Source organism: Phalacrocorax carbo, chromosome 3, assembly GCF_963921805.1.
Source record: "Phalacrocorax carbo chromosome 3, bPhaCar2.1, whole genome shotgun sequence".
Classification (NCBI taxonomy): Eukaryota; Metazoa; Chordata; class Aves; order Suliformes; family Phalacrocoracidae; genus Phalacrocorax; species Phalacrocorax carbo.
Window position 1 is genome coordinate 62,933,654 of NC_087515.1, and position 13,038 is coordinate 62,946,691.

General features: G+C 38.2%; 1 protein-coding gene across 4 annotated transcripts in view; it reads right to left on the reverse strand.

Moving 5' to 3' along the window:
• Positions 1–13,038, reverse strand: part of ADGRG6 (adhesion G protein-coupled receptor G6) — a 113,106-nt gene that overhangs the window by 27,708 nt on the left and 72,360 nt on the right. For all 4 annotated transcript variants that reach the window (XM_064447147.1, XM_064447145.1, XM_064447146.1 and 1 more), the window contains 6 exons: positions 9,736–9,878; positions 8,930–9,044; positions 6,834–6,895; positions 5,127–5,334; positions 4,472–4,637; positions 1,092–1,232 (listed from right to left, as the gene is read on the reverse strand). In XM_064447147.1, coding sequence (XP_064303217.1) covers positions 1,092–1,232; positions 4,472–4,637; positions 5,127–5,334; positions 6,834–6,895; positions 8,930–9,044; positions 9,736–9,878 — 835 coding nt within the window. The remainder of the gene's footprint in view (positions 1–1,091; positions 1,233–4,471; positions 4,638–5,126; positions 5,335–6,833; positions 6,896–8,929; positions 9,045–9,735; positions 9,879–13,038) is intronic.

A 13,038-nucleotide genomic window follows, 5' to 3' on the forward strand; every position in this document is an offset into this window, starting at 1 on the left:
ATTCTTCTGGTTTCTTTATTAAATATATCCATCCTGTTTTTTTTCAAAAGCAGGCTTAAAGTGAATACTATTTTAAATAGTTAAAGATACTTCGGGGATGTATTTCAGAAGGCAACTGAGGGTCATGGGTATTTTCTTGCCTAGATTATCTGAAAAATCTGGATACACTGCCAATAAAAATGATAATATAGGGACAATACAATACTACAGAGTTCTGCGGATGCACAAAAGCCAAAGGTCACTTGAAATACTAATGGGAAAACAAACTCAAGTCTTCTGAGACTTAGCCTACAGTTCATTATGAAACAATGCTTCCTTCTTAATTAACTAATTTTTTTTTCAAAATAGGTATGTTTTTCTTTGTTTTTTCCAAGCTGTGAACTCTTCCTAATTTTTTTGGCATCTGCCATGCAGGAACTATTTATAATTACCATATGGTGGCACTCAAAGGAGAATAAAATAAAATCTACCCAAGTCCCTTTAGTTTTCAGATACAAGTATAGTTATCCTTATTCCATATTAAAATACAGTGTGCTTATGAGAACACATATATGAAAAGAAGAGTAGTATGTACAGTAACAAACATTCTCTGGCTGATGACCATCAGCCCAAGTTTCCAACTGAATGTAAGTAGTCAGCTGGATATTAGTGCCAACAACTCTTTTAGGGAAAAGAGAGAGAGTACTTGGCAACGTTATAGGCCAAATTCCCTTCTGATGGAAAAGAACCTGGCTCCACCAAACATCAAGGATCAATATTAATGCATATTAATAGAGGTTACGCCCTTTAAGAGGCCTTGCTACTCTACTCCAATTATAAGCATCTGGGATCCAGTTTTCCATAGATTATCCTGAGAAAAAGTTTATCTCATGTGACTGGAATTTGCAGTCAAATCACTGACTTGAATTCAGCTTGGGCACTTCGGCTCTTCTGTCACTCTGAACATAACACTGTCTTTAGTGCCTACATCTGCTATCACGTTCTCATTCCTTAACTCATGAGATGCTGTGAAATAATTACACCACAGAAACTTTTAGCAGCTCCTTTTTACTCACCCTAACTGAAATGACTTAAAACACATTAAAGCTTACCTGAAAAAGACCATTTTTATTGAAGAAAGTAAATTGAGCCCTGGATATAACTTCAAACTCATCTTGACTTAAATTCCTCAGTAAGCTTGGTGGCAGAACAACAGAAGCGAAGGCATCCGTCTGATCCTTGTCAAAATCTATCTGTTAAACAAACAGAACAACATGTTCAAACAAAAACCAAATCAGCCACTGTCCACAACTGGCTTCACACCTTTACACAAAGGTATCCAAAACATGGGACCAAAACCAATCAACACCAGTATGACCTGTACCTATGTAAGAGTTGATGCAGTAAAGAAATAAATTTTAAAAAAAGGCTTAGGAGGTTTTCCCACCATTCCAGCATGAGATCAGCCTTCTGCTACAGGAAGGTATTAGACAAAACAAACAAACAAACAAACCAACTCCACCACTGCTATAATGATGGTTTGGATATAATGGATGGCAACGATGGCAGTCATAATAATTTCAGTAACCTTCAAGATACTTTTCCTCTTACGAAACAATATTAAGTACTGAAAAATATGCTCTGAATCCTTCTTTCTTGTGTTGTTTTATTTGGCTTAATCTGCATATCTGAATTAATTCTCTTACAAGCTTTTCTAGTTTCTCTGTTACAGAAGGGAGATTTAAAAATAATGATCAGTGTCACCTGTATATTTATTGTGCTTTATAGCACAGAAAAGACACTTTCTGCCATCACTATAACCTTAATATATACTGGCAATGTGTCAGACAGCTGAAAGCCCTACATGGCACAGGGATGTCACAAGTGAGCAGGAAATAAATGAGGTGCAAACTTGCATTTCATTAGTTACCAGGCAGCAATTCTATGACTGCGTCCTATCCCACCATGGCATACTCAAGGTGTGCCACCCTACCCACCAAAGGAAGGGGAGCAAGACATCTCACAGTGGCTCTATAGTAAAAATGTTCAAGAATTTTACTGTGAGTTAAGGAAACTCACACTCCTGACATCTCAAGAGGTAACCTGGTCACACATTTATGCCTCTCAGGGTCAGTCGTATGATCCTAAAAGCACCATTAGCTAATCAAGTTAAAAGCCACAGGCTACTGATAGACTTATTTAACTTCTAAATTTTCACTGATTTACTGTGAACAACAGCCACCCTTGGAAATTAGTAAGAAGTGGCTCACAGATATCTCCTGAAAGGGCGAAATGCAGTTGAATAAAAGGTTTTCAAAGGATAATTCTGCCACATTAAACAGAAACTGTGTGTGTGATAAAGATGTCCCATTAGGTATCGTCTGCAAATAGAGTGGAAGAGGCTTCCATAAAGAAGTATGGATATATTACAGGAACAATTTAATAATATGAATCACCAAAAGCTAACTTAGTCAAAGGTTTGGCAAGAAACATGAAGACGCAGGGGACTGAAATAGAATCTTTCCAAATTGCCATGGATACATTTGCTTGATATCTACTTTAAGAAAAAAAAAAAAAAAAGGAATAAAATCTGGAAACATTCTGACATAGAGCTTGAAGAGTTTAATGCTCCCTGATGAGCCTGGGACAGATCATCGCACCACCAGTGAAAAACCTGGGCTATCACAAGGGAATCTCCCTCCAGCAGGAATAGCAAGTATCTTTCCTGATAGGCATGGAAAATATAAATGGTGACTACAGCTGCTGCAGACTTTTCTGGTAGGAAGGATGCTAAGAATTCTCAATCAGCTGTTGGAAACATAAAAGTCTGAGAATAAACTCATATTCCAATAGGAACATTATAAATAATTTGATGGAGTTTGGATTTTATGATTATTTAGACAGTGCTACAATAAATGATTCCAGGGCAAGAAAATTCCTGGATGTCCTCAAGCCACAGATGGCAATTCTTATTATACATGCAAACATCCCAAACCTGACTTAAGAATTTTTCCTTTCCTCTTTGCATAAATACAGGATGAAATCTGGACGAGAAACTTTCCTTTGATAACAATCAAAGGACAATCAGCTGTTGTGCTTCATAATAAGAGAGCTAAACAAAAGTGGATTCACAATCATCAAAAATTTCTAATAGAATTGATTCAAAGAAATTTTAGCTAAAACACCTATGAATATAAATATGTGGAAACTCAATTACATTAAATCCATTTGTATCTATTTAAAGCAGCATATGAAGTCTATATACACAGCACGTAAAAGGCCTGCAGCCCATTATATTATTACTACTTTTTATAGCACTGTCTTCATTCCTGGTTTTGATTTTTACGATACATAGTACTTTATAAAATGATCAGACATTTATTATGATTGTTGTCTTGCCAATTCGCAGCGGGAATTCATTTGGTTCCATAAGATGCTTATACTCTAGTGATTAGTCTTTAACTGTTTTCATAGTGCCACATTTTGTTTGGATGCAGATTAGGTTTCTCTGGCCCAAACAATAGTACGTTTTTTAATTTTTCTGTTTAATCTTTTCTGTGTGTTTCTCCAAGTAAGGCTCACTGTATTTGAATGGTTAGACTCCTGGGAAAATGAGATTACATTACCTCTGTCACAGACTTCCTATAGAGCTGAAAAAAATACACTACATTTTAAAAAGCATTTAGGTGCCATAAGATGCAGACAGGCACACAGTGAAATCTGAGAAGGCCAGGCACCTCACTGCTACTGATTTCAACAGAACCTTTGGAATATCTCAATAGGTGCTCATGTGCCTCTCAGGCAGTATTTCCTAGCTCTTAGATGTCTGAACTTTTCTGTGTGTGAAAAAAGAAGAAAAAATATTTTTAAGGTGATGACAAATATCTTAACTATAGCAGCATTGGAGACCATTCCGCATGTTGAGTGATCTGTGTTTCTTTTGTTTTTCAGCTCTAGGCTGGTCAAGCTCCGCATAAATGTCTTGAACGTCCTCAGACATCCCAAATGGCACAAGCTTATCAACTTATATGTGGACAACTGGATCAGCCTTAGGTCTCTGTTAGTAGTAGGTGTTTATACTGGAAGGTCGAAGACCTGTCGTATCTGCAGAAATTTACATGTAGATACCTACATTTAGGTGTCTTCTTCTAAAGCTGAAACACATCACTGGAGTTGTTAGCTTGTGTACAATGGGTAATGCAGCAGACTGTTAAAGATTATTTTCTTTTTTTCACTAGTTAAAAAAACAAAACTAAAAAGGATAAAGTCTGTGCTGGATTTGTAAGCAAATTACTTTTCATCCGTATGGAACATGTGAGTTTATCTAGGCTCCTGTCACTCAAGGAAATACTACCTTAATCTGATTGCAGGACAAAGGAAATAGAAAGTAGGGGGAGAATTGGGAGTTGGAAGTGGTTTTATAGGAACCACAGTAAACACACTTGGAACAACAGGCACCTTTCACATTCAAATACAACTGCTTGTTCCATACCTGGAAATCAGACGCATTATTCTGTGGACTGACGCTGAAAGAACCACCTTTGAATGAAGTTGAGTTTACAGAAGACACTCCAAGTGCGAGGTTTCGTGTTGAAATACTCATGGATGGTCCAGTGAACTGGATCTTTAAAGCCAAGGCATCAATAGTTTTTAGAGCTCTAAAAGCAGAAATAAATTATTCTAAAAACTGAATACAGAAGGAAAAAACCCCTATGCTCTATATGCTCTCCACATTTAAGATGATCCTCTCATTATTGACTATGTTTCTATCACCCATCTGTGTATTCATAAGGAGACTGTCAGGCTGTAAATTTATACATCTCTGTTGAAAACAAACGCTTTTGATTGACAGAAACTACCTGACTACAGATCGCTAGTCCTGAAATAATTTTCCAACAATACTTAGATCTGTGCTGTGTCATGTATCAGAAGACTTCTTTTCTATTCAAATACTTTTATCTTTCTCATGCACTTTAATTTTAGCATGAGAAGAAATATTTGTATACCTAATTCGGAAAATTCTTTTTGATGGAAATCAGAAAAGTTTGATTTTTGTACTGCAATGCTTCGTCTATATATGAGAGGATGAATCCTACCAACCTTGCAGGTTGCTCTCAAAAGCTTGTCTCAAATGCAGAAATACTTACTCTGAAGATGATGCGGCCAATACACTGTCTGAACTGGTTAGAATATTGGAAAAAATTGTCACCACGGTAGAACCCAGAGATTCATCAATTTCTTCATCGTTCACAATTTTTTTGAGCTTCTGCACAACATCATTTACTTTGTCTGAAGTGAGCTGCTGCCCTTCACCAGTGAGATTCAGAAGCTGATTGGCTATATCAGCTGCATTTTCTGTAAGTATACACGTAAAATGAAATAAAAAGATAAAATAATGCATATCGGTCCTGAAGTAATTCAGAAATTCAAATTCTTATCTTCATTGTTGAAAGCTAGAGCATGTTCTGTGGTACTTGTGATGAACATAGGATTTTATCAGTTTATCAAATTTATAATTTTTTTAAAAAGTATATAGAACCTGCTGATTATTATATACTGTCCTCATTGGCTGTATCTTTCTTTTCTTTATTTTGTTTTGAGTTTGTAAATCAGAACTATTATTGAAAGGGCTGACTGAAAGAAAAAAAGGGGAAGTGAGAAATAAAAAGCATATTTTCTCTCTTTTTTTCTTCTTATGGTATCCTTTTTTTTTTTCACTGGGAAAAACAGTTTCACTCTTGAAGTGAAACAAATGCATCCAAAGTCACTATTACTGACAAAATATTCACTCTTCTAAGCTTTGGGGAGAAAGTCTGACCCCACTGTAAATGTTCCAGTTCCTTCAGAGGATTGCACCCTCACTCAGAGGGTTGGCAAGCAAAACACACAAGCAAATTTCATGAGAAGAATCTTCCTGGTAAGGAAAGTTTGATAGTACGTCCAATGGCAAAACATTAGGGTAAATCACATGTTAAACTGTGAGTTTGTTGCCACCTGGATGGAAAACTAATGCAAACATTAACATTTTACAATATCAAAATATTTGAGATTTATTGGAATTCTCAAGATTTTGAAAGAAGATCAGCCTTCCTTAGTCTGCAACTGGCTGTGTTTTTTTTATGTCGTATTTATAATACAGCCTTTGCTACTTTTATGGTAGAATACTCATTTTACATGAAACGGTGTTTTAATATAGCCTGACTGCAAGGACTCGATCAACTAAATTAGGTAGCCAGGCTCCCTAGGACCTCTCTATCAGTGGAGAGAAACAAAGAGGCATCTCCAAGGAACAATTCTCCAAGAACAGGATTTTACTGTAGGTGCTCTGAATTGCTTATGAGAGTATAATTTTCTTTGCTAGCTCTGGCACTAAAAAAAAGGGCCATAAAAATTGTTGTCTATTTATTTTATTACTCTTTAAGGCCAGAATTACATCAAGGGGTATTTTGAAAACTGAGAATAAATCTGAAAATGTCTGATCATAAGCCCAGGGAAGAGAGTGGGAGTCTTTCCACTGGCACCTACAGGCGTTGGAAACATTTAAAAATTTGACTGAACCTGAATATCAATTTGAGGCAAGCTACCACCTGCTTCTATTCTTGTTTAAATTGCCTGAAGAGTTTGATTTATTTCGTTAATTGGTATCCTGAGCTTTTCATGGGTGGGCCGAATTCAACTTGGTGCACTTCCCCAGAGTTCAAATGTTTACTTTGCACTGATTTTTCAGAAAGATTTTAAACAACTTATCAAAAAGGAGGAAGATATTCCTCCTTAATGTAACTTAATTATAGTAAGCAGTAACCAAAGTCTACAAAACTGTTCCTTTAGCCAAAGACCAATATCAATATACTCACCTGTGCAATTTCTAAGATCAGGCGGGCCCCAGTAAGATGTATAATTCTGCAGACCCAAATAGCTAAAGAGGAGAAATGACAAAATTCACATGAAATGCAATAGCAAAATTATGTAAATGTTTCATAATTCTTTTGTAGGTGTCACAGTGCTCCACTCTTCTCAATTCACAATTTTCCTAGCAACATGGCCCTTAGTGAAATGAAATATGTATGCTCCACAGTGGAAATATGTGAACATTTAAGTGACGGTGCAGAGAGAAACCCTAGCTCTTTTGGACAAATTCCCAGCTGATTCCTATACTGATTTCATAAACTGCATCGGTGGAAATTCTGGCCTTGTATTTCAGGAAAGACCCAAATGTTGACACGAACTATTATGCCCCCATTATGGCCTAATCAGATGTTTCTTCTGTCATTTCCCTTGGATATAAACAGCTTGGTTCAAGTCAATAGCAAGCTGTAATACCTTTCAAAAGAACATGAACAGCAGCTATGTAGAGATACAAACTTATGCCACTCATGAAAACTAGGGCAGGTCACCATCAGATCCAGGTTCAAGGTGAGGGGCAGATACAAAGGTATTTTTTCTAAATGCTTTTTTAAAAAGCTGTACTATAGCAAAATACCCAGATATGGCTCCAATATTGAACACATTTTTTCCCTCAGTTTTCTTTAAAGACAATCATGTTGTTAGAGCATGGCAAAGGCAAGATGGAGAATGGGAAGAAGTCATCCTTTCACTCAGGATTATAGAATAAAGTTACTCCTCAGTGATCACCTTTATTATAAGAGCACACTAGCAGGTAAACTTCTGCTGTGGAATGCACAGGACTAGAAGAGACCATTAGAAGAGCCTCATCTTCTCTCAGAACACATCCCACCTGTGCTTCATATTGGCAAAAGCTAGTGGAGGCAGAGGCAAGGAAAGCAGAGCACAGTGCAGAACACTAATTTTTTTTTTATGAGAAGTGCTGTACAAGGACAATCAATGGTATTGTGAAGGCCACAAATGAACAATAAAGATAAGCAATACTGGGGCAGCAAAGGCCAGAAGCCTGAATTCTTAATGATTCTGAGGCTCTGACATAAAAACAATTTGACTTCTGCACTACTCACTCTACAACAAAAGTTGGTCAATCAGAATCCACCAGTTCTTGTACAAGATTAAGAGGCTGAGGAAGTGAGTTAGTTAAATATAATGCTGGTTTCTTTCCTGTTTGGCACAGAACCTCAAAGCTGATTCATATCCATTTTGCCATATTGTTTTCAAAAAGTAAAAGATCTGGTCTTCTCAGAACATGTTCCAGATGCAATGTGGGCAGATAAGACTACTATATCGCACTTAATGGTGATCACCCTAAATACTGAAGAAATTAATTAATATTGCATCATCACAGCCATGTTCAAGGCATTCAAAGGAGATCAAAGCCATATTGTTTTGGTAATATATCAAAGGAAGTAATAATATTCCCATTTTACAAATGGGAAATAGAGATACAGTGTCTAAATCTTTTGTAGATGTTCACAAAGAAAGCCTACATTAGGGAAAATTTATCCTAAACCTTAAAAACACAAGTGCAAATCTTTACACATAAGATTATCCCCACCTTCAGTTATGACTAATTACTGGCAAAATGCTTGCTTCATGGGATTTCTTTTACTTTCCATTAATGAGATGAGAGGTTCTGGATTAAACCAAATACACATCTTATCTTCATAGAATTTTATTGAGAAATTCTTATACAAGTCAGATTTAGTAGCAGAGTGGTAGCAAATGTGAAAATTTGGTTTTGGTAACGTAAACATCATGACTTGAAAGCACTTTAATTCTTTAAGAAGGTGCTATTTTTATAGTCACTTTGAATATGTATTAATTGCGGGCCTCAATGTGCCCTACAGAAATGGCAGATGAGCCATTTTTCCTTACCAATGAAGTACATACTTTTACTGCACACACATATTCTTTCACAGTATACAAATCATCCTCCTGAAATACAATGCCAGCCAATGGCAACCATTATGGAGGATGCAGTTTAACTACATAACCAGAAAGTTGCACTTGAGGCTCTCAGCTTCTCAGATATTTGAACACCTACCAGGTTCTTGATGCAGTCTGAACTGAGCTCCCATGGCATAATGTGAAGTTGGTTACAGTTGGTCTGGTATCTGGCCAAAAATAGTTCGGAGGGTTTTCTTCAGCTAAACATTTTTCTGTAAAAATAAAAATATAGCAGTGTTATTGGTAAATTTCTTCATCTAATCATCTTCCATTTCTTGTCCTCAGCTCATCAACCAGTCTACAGCACAAAGCTGCCTTCAAATTAAGTGCTTGGTTTATCTGTAGAGTAGTGGCAACGGAGAGGTGCACAAGAGGGGACAACATATACTGCTGCTGCTCAAGGGGAATGTGCATGCTGCATCCACTTGCACTCCACCAGCCCCCACCTCCTCCCTCCCAAGGGAAGGGCAATCTCTGAGTAGAAGTTGTTGAATGGGAAAAGATGAAACCCAAAAGATTGATCAGCTGGCAGGAGCACAGACAACAGGGTTGAGGAGTGGGCATGAGGGGCCTTGGAGGTCCAAAATGTCTCATTATAGGTCTGGTTGTAAATCATACTTCTTTATGCTTAAACTACCAGAAGAGCTATCAGGAACTGGCCCAGCCTCTTTGAATCAGACAGCAAAACACTGACTAAAGCAATCTGGAGAAGTGTGTTTGTGTTAAAAGAGATATCTTGAGCATAGCTCTTTGAGATTAGTGGAACAATGAGGCCTAAAAGGACAATTTAAAATGTGAAACAGTCATACTGTTTGGAAATGTGTGATTATTTTAACACAGAAGATGCTTATTTATGGACAAGCAAACAAAATCTGTTGTGTAACAAAGCTGAAAACTACTTACCCACTGGATCAACATCCACAGTACGAAGACTATATCCTCCCTCCATGGTCCCATTATTACTTATGAGCTTCTGTCGGATGTCTTCCTCTTCTAAATTGATGTTGTTGGTAGCATTATAAACCAGAAGAGCCAAAACCCCAAAACTGCAAGGAAAATTATCTGAATGTTTGAGTCAGAACAGCAGAGGCCAAATGTGTGGAAATAAAAATATCTGACAAAGTTTGGTTTTCTGAGTACGGAACAGTGTCACCAAGACAATGTTGCTCATTAGCTCATAAATTATTTTGTATATATAGAGCCACTACAAGAAAGTACGGTTTGGAAGTTTCATCCCTTTAGTTACCATTAAAGAAGCATCTCATCAAAAGAGCCAAGAAATGTTTTCAGAACATTTAGATTATTTTAAAAGATATTAAAAGATGGAAGCTTGAGGTTGTGAATTCTGAATGGGCTCTAATTAAATTTGAAAATCTGGTTGCTGATGGCTTAGGAACTTAAGAGCTGATTCATCCCACCTTACAAAACTTGTCAGGATGGGACAAGTCATCCTCCAAAGGGTCTACCTCTCCACTGACTACAGAGAAAGACTAGAATATTAACGAAGAACAGAGACCTAACATTTAAATGTCTAAATTTTGATGGAGTGAAAACCACCCTGACACACTTCTGAAACTTTTAGTCCTAATTAGGAAAGTCTAGTTGCTCAGATGAGTAATTCAAGTTTGAGCAGTAATAGCTGTTTTGTACTGTAGCCCACTGCTACTTTCTTGGGCATAAGAAGTAGTTCAAAGTGCCCAAGTCTCTTTCCTGTGAGAGAAATAAAACAGTCCCCACCCTTGTCCAAAAACATAGCTTTTCTGGAAGGGAAATAATGAACAAAAAAGCAGTTCTAACAGGACACAGGAAAGAAGCCCAGAGTGGTAGGCTCAGAAATTTGCTCTTGGGACACAGAAAACACATGTTGGAGAAGAGAATATGTCGTTACCCAAGAGCATTGCTTGGCTCTGGCTAGTAGGAGGTGACGCCACTGAAGCATGGAACATTGGATCTCCATGGGAGCCAAAATGTGGAAAAAAGGAAAAAGCAAGCTTGCTTTGGGCTGTCTTCATCTTAGCCTTGCCCTTGGATACCCAGCAGCCTGAATACAGACCTTTGCAGTGTGTGAGTAGTTCCTGGCAGCCTGGGAAGTGGCAGCGCTGCCAGCACACATGCAGTGAGCAGGGCACACACCGATCCGAGCTGCTTTCATGGCTGACCCCCGTGCAAGAAAGCAGCAGTGAGCTAAAGGGTCTTGTGGTCTACCTGAAGAGGAGTAGGAGAAAATATTCTGTAGGGGCACTGTATGGGAGAGGGCTAGTAGGGTTTTCAGGTACCCCTTCCTAGAACAGACCAGGGCTTCATTTCCAAAAATCTTCCAGAAAGACTTCCCCATGATGACAGCTCAGAGTTGCACTTTCCAGAGGTGCTTGGTGTTGTACAGTGTAAACCTAAAGCTTAGCATACAGATGTTGTTCTTAGGTGGCAGATTTAACCCTCTTTCTGTCAGGTGTCATTCTGAAAATGGAATAACCCTAACCAGTTATGCTGAAGTACTCTCATTAGTGAAATGGCATTAAAAGAATTGGCATTAGAAAACCTCCTCTCAGTCTAGGAAAAAAATAATAGAAAAGCAAAGCCCAAACCTCTTAAAGAAATCACAAAGGTGAACTAAATCCTCCACAGATTTCACTGTTGCAGATATAAAGAAATAAGTAAATAAATATACACGGTCCCTGGTTGTTGGTGGTTTTTTTTCTTTTTTTTTTTGTTGAACACCAGTACACTTCTATTTGCCATATCCGCTGTTTTACTGGTAACGTGTTGCTGGAGGAAAAGATAAAAATGACTACCTGCTGGCTTGGCTTGTGTTTTTTCCCCAATGGATGTATTTTAGCAGAGAAGTTCCAACTGTCCCTGGCCAGGTTGCTTCTGCCCTGCTCCCAGAGATACTGAGTTCCTCCTAACATTCCTTGGCTCCCTGTAGAGTGTTTAACATACAGCAACAGCCTCAGTAGGGTGGATGTACATCAGTGGGCTTTTGGTGTATACCTCAGATACATTATGAGGCACAAGTTTATTATGGCATTTATTTTTAGAAGTAGCATGGAAATTGCCTATGGGATTGCCAATTCCTTCAGCCCTCCAGTACTTCAGCCCCAGAGCCTCCTGGCACTTAACCATCTTTCCTAAAAGATTCTGGCTTCACTCATCTATTCCCTTTACTTCAGAAGAGGAAAACTTCATATACTGATGCCACTCCCTACCCCAGCACTTTGGCCGCAAACCAGAAGTCATAAGTGAACAGTCACTGCCTCTACAATGCTGCCTAGTGCAGGACTCCCAACTAACCAAAATGGTATTTGGTACCCATAACTGTGTGGAGGGATAATGGCAACAATACAGAAGGGATAATGATAGATGAGGTAGAACTGGTTACAGTTATCTTGAACAATTATAGAGAAAAGTATTGATTATGAAGCACTGATTAAAAAAATGTGTTAAACCACTTTGTTATTTGTTTTCTGAGAAACTCTTAGAGCACAAGTCATGTATACTGTGTAATAAGAGCCTGTTCCATATTATGATGAAAACAATTTCTATAAACTTTTCAGAATGACTCACACTAGCTTCCCAAAGTAAATAAATACCTTTTAACTTGACAGCTGACGCAATATGAAGCCGAGTGCTTCCTTCCACTTTTGTCACACTCAGATCCCAGAAAGAAAACAGTTTAATGGCGAAGAACAAAATTCTTGATTTGGAAAACAGTAGGCCTACGCTCAAATAAATGGCAACACCGCCATGCCCTGCTGGTGTCACTGGATTTGCTATACCCAACCTTACATCTTTTATTGTGTGCCATATAATAGCAGATGGATTCTCGCAGCAGTAATCAATTACAAATTACACATCACCTACAGTAACCTGAACCTGTACTGCTAGTATTACTGCTGTCAATACGAAGAAATGGACTGCGGTGTAGGTAAACAGAATGGGGATAAGTATTTATGCCTCTGCTCTCTTTGACTGAAATGGTGACAGCTGGAGCAAACAGGAAAGCAGGGGAAAAACGGCGTCTCGTCTATCCCACTTTGTCCTGGTCTGTTGAGCTAAGCTGGCTCAGAGAGAGGAGTTTATGAAGCTGTATCCTCATCAGAGGCACAAGAGGTGGTGGGGGCGCCTGCGCTGCCATGGCGCGTACCACAAAGCCGGCTTTCTTCTCCGGCAGCGTGACTCAGAGCTATTCCAGGACAGTGTGCCTAC